Source organism: Triticum dicoccoides, chromosome 7A (genome assembly GCF_002162155.2).
Source record: "Triticum dicoccoides isolate Atlit2015 ecotype Zavitan chromosome 7A, WEW_v2.0, whole genome shotgun sequence".
NCBI classification, from domain to species: domain Eukaryota; kingdom Viridiplantae; phylum Streptophyta; class Magnoliopsida; order Poales; family Poaceae; genus Triticum; species Triticum dicoccoides.
Window position 1 is genome coordinate 101,702,149 of NC_041392.1, and position 9,246 is coordinate 101,711,394.

General features: G+C 55.0%; 1 protein-coding gene across 1 annotated transcript in view; it reads left to right on the plus strand.

Annotated features, from left to right (window-relative positions):
• Window positions 1-2,682: 2,682 nt before the first annotated feature.
• The window catches only part of LOC119333203, a 12,939-nt gene continuing 6,375 nt past the window's right edge, over window positions 2,683-9,246 (plus strand). The window contains exons 1-8 of the mRNA XM_037606183.1: window positions 2,683-2,781; window positions 2,873-2,967; window positions 3,063-3,185; window positions 3,342-3,440; window positions 3,530-3,610; window positions 3,704-3,822; window positions 3,934-4,035; window positions 4,115-4,231. Of these exons, the coding sequence (XP_037462080.1) occupies window positions 2,878-2,967; window positions 3,063-3,185; window positions 3,342-3,440; window positions 3,530-3,610; window positions 3,704-3,822; window positions 3,934-4,035; window positions 4,115-4,231 (731 nt within the window). The 5' untranslated portion in view covers window positions 2,683-2,781; window positions 2,873-2,877. The remainder of the gene's footprint in view (window positions 2,782-2,872; window positions 2,968-3,062; window positions 3,186-3,341; window positions 3,441-3,529; window positions 3,611-3,703; window positions 3,823-3,933; window positions 4,036-4,114; window positions 4,232-9,246) is intronic.

A 9,246-nucleotide genomic window follows, 5' to 3' on the forward strand; every position in this document is an offset into this window, starting at 1 on the left:
CTGCGGCGCGGTGAGGAGGAGGAGCGGCTCGGATACGGGGCGGCGGCGCCGACGGCGTGCCGGCAGCAGCGCGAAGGCGGGAGCTTTACGAACCCACGAGGGCTCGGCCGGGCCTGTGGGCCCATGGGCCTGGTGTGCTCCTGCTATTGCGTCCGCATGGCTACCATCGCGGACGGTGGAGTTGGGGCCCTCCCGCGTGCCAACGGTGCTGATGCCCTAGTCCCGACTCTGATTCTTCGTCGTGTTGTCCTCACTCCTCGTTGTCGTGGTGAGACGGCGTGGGGGCCTCTTGACCGTGTTGGCGCTGGGTGGTGGTTGGTTTGGTGGCTGGCTCCGAAGCGCCCGAGGTGCAGGTTGGGATCGGGGGCCGGCGCGGTGGCGCTTGTGGGTGCCACCTGACCTTCCGGGAGGGCGTCGGGGGCTACCCTTCTTCTCGCCTCGTCGTGTACCGGGGGAAACCCTTGGCAGCAGCGTCGTCATCGTCGCGATCCTTCTTGAAGGTGTTGATAGGTGCCGGCGCTTCGGAGTCTTGGAGCCTAGTGGGAGATCCCGGTGGGCGCAGCGATCGCGAGGCTTCTTTGTTTTTGTTGATCAGCTGTTGTCGGCATTTGTTTCTTTTGCTCATTCTCTGTCGTTTCCTTTTGGGCACCATTGTGCTGCTTCCGCCCCAGCACCTATCCTTGTATGGTTCGATTGGTTGCTTTGTATACAAAGCGGGGTAACCCTTTTTGGGTAATACACGCCCCCAAATCCCCACCAATCAAGTAAAAACCTGAACTTGAAGGTACAGTAAACGGATTCTTACTTGAAGTAATTTTTGATTGACTGCTATTTTTTTGTTTGATGCATGGTTCAGAACAGAAAATCAAGGATAAGCTCAAGTTCCAGACGAGAGGGAGGGGGCAGAGAAGCTCACATGTGCTAGTTGTAGCCAAGGCCAGGCATCGTCGTTGTGGCGTGGCGAGCAAAATCACAAAAAGTGCCACCAGTCTCATTCACCTTGGCCATCTTGGATATGATGGGGGCACACTCAGGTCGGCCCAGCACTTGGCCAAATTGCCCACGATCACTGCATCAAAGATACAATTTTTCCAACAAATAAAGGGTCAGCAGCTGGCTGCAACGAGTATAGAGGATCAGAACAACGTGGTATCTATCCTACACCAGCTCATCAGCTCATCTACACACAAACAATACCAACAAAGGTTTGTAGAGCTTCTACTTCACATGCAAGTGCGGAAAATAAAATTCATTTCTATGTACGACCGCATTACATATCATCTTATCTCATTGCTACACACCACAACCTTGCTGGAATTTTATCTATTTATGGGTCAGCCCAATAGTAATTTCAGAAATTCCTAATAAATCCTAGAGGTCCACTTAGCCCATTCGTGCAAGATAAGGAACACTGCTAAAGTTTAGTCCCATATTGCTAGTTTAGAGGGAGTTGGACCTCTTTATAAGGGAGGTTCTTTCCTCACATGTATGAGCATGAAAACAAGAGGGACATCCACGCGCGCTCCTCCTCCGCCGCCCGCCGCGCCGCGGGTTGCGGAAATGAGCCAAGCCGATGTCTAAGTTTTTGCCACGCACGACGGGTATACGAAAGGACACATGGGAGCTGAAACGTTTTCTGTAGTGGACACTGAATTCGAACGGCACGCCTCTTCGGCCGCTGCCTGTTCGTTTCGTCTCCCTCCGTTGCCTCACCTCCCGCCGCAGCCTGTTTGCGTCCTTCTCACATCAGAAGCTCCTCTTCCTCTCGCCACAAAGTTCCGAGCACTGCGTTGCTGCTACGTTCTTCCCCATCCCGGCTTGCGGCGTGCACCTTTTGAGTCCTGTACGGGAGAAGGGTGATAAGGTTTTTGGGGAGCGCTCCGTGCGACTATTGGCTTCTTCATCACGGACTCCGACGTCGACAACCTCATCGACGACATGGCTGGAGAGGATGTCGACCCCAAGTCCAGTGCTTCTGCTGATGCTGTCCCGTACGTGTTCTTACTCTTTCAGTTAGATGTCATGACACAGTTTTTTGCTCTAGTTTCTGCCCTACATATGATAGGTTCTCCTTCATATATGCCACTTCATCTAGTGTGTGTTCTAGATGTGTTTAGTTCAAGTTCATATATGTAGTTACTATTTACCTTCACTCTGTCAGATTGCATGACTTACTTTATCTCTGCTATATTAGTCATGTTTTATCTAGTATTTCCGTTAGCAAAATTATTTGGTAAATTGCTCATATTTCCAACAAACCTGTATGTCCATCAAGGCATCACTTCCCCAAATACCTAAGTAGTCGTTGCTTAATGACAAGGAGAAGAATAGATGAGGAATAAGAGAAGCAAGGAGGACTCACGTTACTGTTTTTAGCTGACGCGGAACCACAACGTCGTCGTCACACGATGACGGTGGAGAGCTGGACAAAGATGAGACTGAGTGGAACTTCTTAGCGGCCGTGTTTTGGCACGTGCACCTCCATCGTTGCGCTGCCGGAATTGAATGCCTCCGCGCGGCAACTACTACTAATTACTTTTTGAGGGAAGTCAACTGCGCATATGCTGTGGATGCGAGTCTAAGGCAGACCATGGATCTTTTCCTCCTCCCTACTCCATCATCTTCCTTCGGATCAAAGACACGCGCTGGCTACAGAGTCGTCGTCGTCGTCGGGCAGTAGATCGTACGTATAATGTCATGGCATAAATCGCAGAGACATTCCTCTTTTCTTCCTGCCCTTCCTGCCCGCACCAGAGGCAGAGGTCGTCATCCATCGATCTTGTAAGTATCTGCCTCGCAGAACCAGAATCTTGTGACACATATATTCGTGTTCTTTCTTGGAATTTCCGTGGTAACTGACTAATATATGCAGTGAGGATGAGATTAGTCCCGGTTCTGTCGGCGTTAGCCATGGTGTCGTTGGGCTTCGTCCTAGGCTTCTCTTTCCCGGCATCGATGACGCCCAATGTATGATAAGAAACGAAAAAATGTTTTCATCTTGGTATATCGGCTTGAAATTAACTTGGCATCATGATAATAAGATTGTTCATGTATGTATGCAGCTTCAGTGTGGCGTACTGCCTTGGAGCGGCAGCACCAACTCCAGCTCCAGCGAGAGCTTCCTCGGGAGACTCTGGGCACCATTACTCAGGAACAGCAGTAGCACCTCAAATGCCACGACCGGGGTACATTACAATATTATATACAGTTCTGAACTTTTTGAAACGATGATCCAGTTTGATTTCCAGCTACATGGCCTCCTGATCAGATCACTGGATCGATGCATCAAGAAATTACACTACATGTTTGCAGATGATCTAAACAAACCTGCATTTCTGCAGATTGCAAGGAGACCAGAAGGCGCAGGGAGGTTACCGCCGGGCATCGTGGTGTCGGAGTCCGATCTTCACCTGCGCCGGCTGTGGGGATCCCCGAGTCAGGTCTTTCTCGCCTTCTCTGAACCCTGAACTCATGTCTCAATTCTTGCTAGGCTTACTCTCAATGACTTGTTACGGTGTGCGATGCGCAGGACGCGCCGGTTCGGAAGTACCTCCTCACAATGGCGGTAGGGCACAAGGAGAGGGTCAATGTCAATGCAACTGTTCACAAGGTAATTAACAAGAACCCAAGAAGTGGTTTCTGAACTTTGATCGTGCTGTATCGGTCAGATGACACTGGACTACACATACATAACATAACGCAGTTCTCGGACAAGTTCGACATGCTGATGTTCCACTACGACGGCCACACGACGGAGTGGGACGACGAGTTCCAGTGGTCCAAGGAGGCCGTCCACGTCAGCGCCAGGAAGCAGACCAAATGGTGAGAGCATTCTATTTTTCAGTCAGTCCAAAGAACAATGCAAATAGTATGTCAGTGGCATGCAACCTTCAGAGATTCTGACCTGGGATGTGTGAATGATGATTGACGAAGGTGGTTCGCCAAGAGGTTCCTTCACCCGAGCATCGTGGCTCCGTACGACTACGTGTTCCTGTGGGACGAGGACCTCGGCGTCGACAACTTCAACGCCGAAGCGTAGGATCATCCACCATCCATTCGTGCTGCTGCTTTCTGAACCTAGCTCTGTAATCTAATGGCGGACGGTATGTTGCAGGTACATTGACATCGTGAAGAAGCACCGGCTGGAGATCTCGCAGCCGGGGCTGGACTCGACCAAGGGGAAGTCGGCGTACAAGGTCTCCGTCAAGAGAAACTCCGGCGAGATGCACAAGTAAGCAAGCACAGATTATGCAGGCAGGCAGGAATGACCATGCACACAATTAATCTTCTTGATACATTTTTTATGCATTATCTATGATGATTAAGGATGTGTTAGGTTATTGCATCGTTTTTAGGCACTTTGCATACTTGTCTCAGTTGGGTCTGACTGAGCATATGCAGGCAAAAAATCAACATCTGCATATTGATTGGTTGCCTACATCCCCTCTAGCATGCATGTGTCGAAATGAAAGGTCTACTGTATTGGTTGCTGACTTGTTTAAGAGGAAACACAAGTCCGGTTGTTTGGTTACATCCAGGACAATTGTGTGGTAACCTCCTCTCGATGTGGTGAGGTTACCAGAGGCACACATGATGAACTAAGAACTAAATTAGAGCAACAGAACAAACTTAGGCACAAACACAAGTCTTAACCACGCATCACAAGTTCTAAACCAACATATTACGATAAGTTTTAAACAAAACTCAAGTCTTAAACCAACAACCAACAAGGAACGGGCAACAGGAGCTCAGGCGGTCACGACGAAGACGCTGTCATACTCCTTGCACTTGGTGACCACCTCCAAGCCCACGTCGTTGAAAACATCACCTGCATGGTGTCGGGATTCAGCAGCTTGAACGTCAGCATGTACCCGATCATGATCTGATAAACAGCGGCGAAGGTGGCCCAACCCTGATCAAGGGTGACCCTGCCGTTGATCACCGTACCCTCCATGCGCAACTGGTGTTTGTCCTGAGCTTGAATTCTACAAGGACGATAGGGAAGTGCTTGGTGAACTCTAAAGGCATTGGCAGACTCTCCAGCTTTGGACCAAGGATAACCTTGTAGAACTGGCTTGGTCCGGACTCCTCATGGTAGTGCCCATAGTTTCTTCGCTTGGCGCTTGGGTGTTCTTGCACCGGCACTTCCACAAATGGTGGCACTGCCTCCTTGCCCTTCTTCAATGGTGGCACGACCTCCTTGCCCTTGTCCATCTGCATTATTAACAACACGCGGTTCAATGGTTAGCATTCATTCATATTGGCCTAACGCTCCTATATTAACCCACCCTAGTAACCCGGCACCGCACTCTAACCCCCTCTGTTTCAGTGATCGCAAGAAGTTCGAGCACACCAGGGAAGTGTGCTCGAACTTCAGCAGAATCAATGACATGCACAAGGAGGCCGACACTGTGATGAAGAAGGCTACGCTGCACCAGATGAAGACACTGATTCTGGGCCCAGCCAAGGGCGCTATGTCAGTGGACATCCTGCCCTGGGCCATGAATCACTCAGACTCCAGCGACGCTGGAAAGAGGGCAAGATGGGCCAAGTACAGGCAGTACAAGGCGCTCAAGACCAGCATCCCGCGATATACTACAGTAGGACGTTCACGTCGCCGGAGACCGACAACGACGAGGTGCAGATGGTGGCCAGGGCGCTGGCGGTAGGCGACCGTGCAAGACACATAGTTCTTGACGAAGACGATGAGGAAGAAAAGAAGATGGCTATGCCCCTCTGCCGCTCGACGCGACTCTAGGGTCATCGCGGTTAGACAAGAAAGTTTGTACCCCAATCCCCACCCCCTATGTAATCAAAAAATGACCTATAATCCCTAGAAGCCGTCGGCGCAGAATCGATCGATGTCAGTGTTTTATTCCAATCTGGCACCACCGATGTGTCCATTCCCCTCCCTAACTCTCCAATCGCATGCTCACATCTAATCTAGCCTAAGTCGAAAGCCGTAAATCTACACAGAGGGCGAGGACTTACCGACATGACCGATGCGCTCTGGTGGAGGTCCACAGTCGCTCCGGTGGTAGCCGTCGTCTTGAATCGTCCTGTTGTCGCTCCGGTGGTCGCCGCCGCTAGTGTGAGTGGGGAAGAGGGGAGAGATCAGCGAGGAAGGCAGGTGAGGGTAATTTATGACGACGCGTCTGGAAACAATGCAACTTCCTGGGACCTCATCCATGCGTGCGACCGCCCACACCCACGTGCCTAGGGTTGCACTGCTCGGGCCTGGCTCCACAAAAATGACTGATTTGAGCGTTCCTCCGGATGCAGGCCCAGAGGTGCTTTAATGTTGGTGCTAATCAAGCCTAACAGTGAATGTGGGTAACCAAACGAGCCATTTTCTTTTTCAAGGCAAGAAGGAAGTTTCCGAGCAGAAGATGGCCCTCCTCTCCCCTCCCTCCCCCCCCATGTGGCGACACCTGCGTCGGGCTCCTCCCCGGCGGCGTCCCTGCACCTTGCGTCTCCACCTCCCACCCCTCTGCTGTCCTCCCGGGCTTCGCTCCGGCTTCTTGTGCCGCTCCCATCCGCGTTCTGTCCTCCCCTCCTCGCCCTGGCCGCATCTTCCCTCTCCGGGCCAATAAGTTTTGGGCGCTGGATCTCGATGGCTCCGGGTCGGATTCTGAGGCTCCTTCTTCTCCTTCCCGCCCTGTCTCGTTGTGTTGTCCTTCTGTGGATGCGACGGCGGGTCGCCGGCGCAAGTTCGCGCCCGGGGGGCGGGGGCGCCCCGTTGGGCCTGCCTTGGAGGTGGATGGGTGGCATCGCGTTTCGCGGGGTCGCCGGCGTACGTCGTGTTGGTCCCCTGCTGCGGGCCTGTTGGGCTCCGTTGGGTTGGCTAGGGCTTTGCCGCCTTTGGTGTCTGGCTCTCCGGCAGGTCCTCGTGCTTGCTCCGCCTCCCCTGCGGCCTCCATCGTGCCGGCGGCGTTGGAGTTGGCGCCAACCCTAGATCTGGGATCCAGGGCAGCGCTGGTTCCCCCGCCTGCGGAGCGGGCCCTGCCAGGTGTTGCTGGGCCTGCTGGGCCCGTTTCGGTGTTAGCCTTGGCTTCTCTGTCTGATTCCCCCCTCCCTTCTTTGGGCTCTGGGCCGCGGGTGGCCCAGGTCCAGCCCACCCTTCCCGTGAGGCCTTTTATCGAGCCGGGTCTGGCTCGGTCGGGGTATTTATGGGTGCGGAGGGGTGTGGTTCCCCCTTTTCTAGGGTTTCCGGCCTCCTCCTCAGATCTATCTTGTCACCGTCTCCCCATTCGGCGCTTCGCCAGATCTCCCCCAGCTCCCCTCTCCCTCTCCTTTGCGGCCGTGGCTGCGATGGACCGCTCCCGTGCTTCCTCCAGTGAGGCGGTCTCCGGCCAGAAGCGCGGGCGCGATGGCTCCGGCGATGCGGCCGCAGATCTAGAGTACGAGGCGGTGCTCTGTGCTAAGCTTCAGGCCTCCCTCGCCCCGGAGGCGGGGTCGGCGGAGACTTCGGCTGGGGTGTCTCCCCGCACCTCTGGGTCAGGCCCATCTGCGCCTCTCCCCCCCGCGTCTGGTGCCCCATCGGCCGCGGTCGATCCCTGGGAGCTGGCAGCGGCGGCCAGTCGGGCGGGCTCGTCGGGGCCTTCCCAGGGCCCCCCGCTGGGCGCTGCTTCCCGAGGCGGTGCACCGTTGCGGGCTCCGGTGGTGGCTGGGGGTGGCCCGTCTCGCTTCGTCCCCCGTGGGGTGTCGGGGGCCCCGGTCCGCCACCCCGTTGGCCCTGCTGCCGGCGGGGGGCTGGCTCTGGTCCTGTTCCGTCTGGTGATGGCATCCTCCCTCCTCCTCCTCGTGGATCTGGTCGCAACCCTCCCCAATCCCAAGTCTCCAACCCCATCCTCACCTGCTTCGCCTGTCACCGCCCGGGGCATTTCCAATCACGTTGTGAAAACCCCCCCTTCTGTCTCATCTGCAGAGAAGATGGCCATCTCACGGTGGATTGCCAGAACCGTGTCAAGCCCCCCGCTTTCGTCCACTATGGCACCGGCCTCCCAGGGTGTTCTTTCTTTGCTTTAGACAAGGGGATCCCATAGGCAGCCCCTATTCCATCGCTTTCCAATGTCGGCATTATTTCTGTCCAGGCTAAACGCATTTCTTCCCAGACCCTTCTAGATGAACTTCAGTTATGGGATGAGGGCGGTTGGGATTGGCAAATTCGCCAACTTTTTGAGTTTGATTTTTCTGCAACTTTTCCCTCCAAAGAGAGCCTACGTATGATCTCCTCTTGCACTAGCTTCATGCTGCCTCTGAATCAACTTGTAATCTCGGTCAAAGCCGCGTCCAACGGGTCTAAGGCGATTTCTGCTCTGTCTGATGTGTGGGTTCTGGTCGAAGATGTCCCTCCTAGCATGCGCACCGTAGCGTTCCTCATGGCTTTCGGGGTGCTCATCGGGAAACCTATCGAAGTGGATCAAGCCTCTCTGGCCATTCTGGGGCCGGCCCGGCTTCGGGTCTGGTGTGTTGATCCCCTGTGCATTCACGGCTCCATGGATGTATTTCCTGCGGCTGGTGGCTTCCGGCTCCGGGTGTGGGTGGAGGGGGCCTCGGGTCCGGTGTCGCCTCCTCCTCCTCCCCCCCGGCCTCTGGCAATGGTGATAAAAGCAAAGATGGGGATGGTTGCCCTGACGACTCCATCCATGGGACTGATCCTCGGTTCACTCAGTCGGAGTGGGATGGGCTTTCTCCTGAAGATCAAGATCTACTAAAGGAGAATGCACCGACTGGTCGGGGGGCCCGGGATGCGGCTCCTGGCTTGGGCGGAGGGGATGCGGCTTCAGGTGGGGCTAAGGGCACACCTTTCTCGGCTGTGTGCTCCAACCTCCCTGCCCGTCCCGCTTCTCCCTCCTTGTCTAGCATTGAAGACCTACCCCCGGCTGGCCCTGTTGTGTCCAAGAAGAAGAAGAAGTCCTCTGTCAAGAAATATTCTGCCAAGAGCCGTGCTTCAAGTGACTCGAGGCAGTCCGCGGCTGGGCTCTGCCATTGGCTTGATGCTGATATGGGTTTGCTTCGGGCCCGTCCTCTGCTGCGGCTTCCCCCAGTCGTGCTCGTCTTGTGCCTGTGCGCTCGCCTGCGTCCACGGCCCGCAAGAGCGGCCACGTCTCCAACTGCGGTGAGCGGGTGGTCGATCGGGCGGCTCGGCATGCTGCGGCTCGGGATCTGCCCCCTTTAGGTTCGTCCCCAACCCCTTCCCCCTCCCTCCCCACGGTTGTCTCCCCTGTGCTTCGGGCCCGTCCT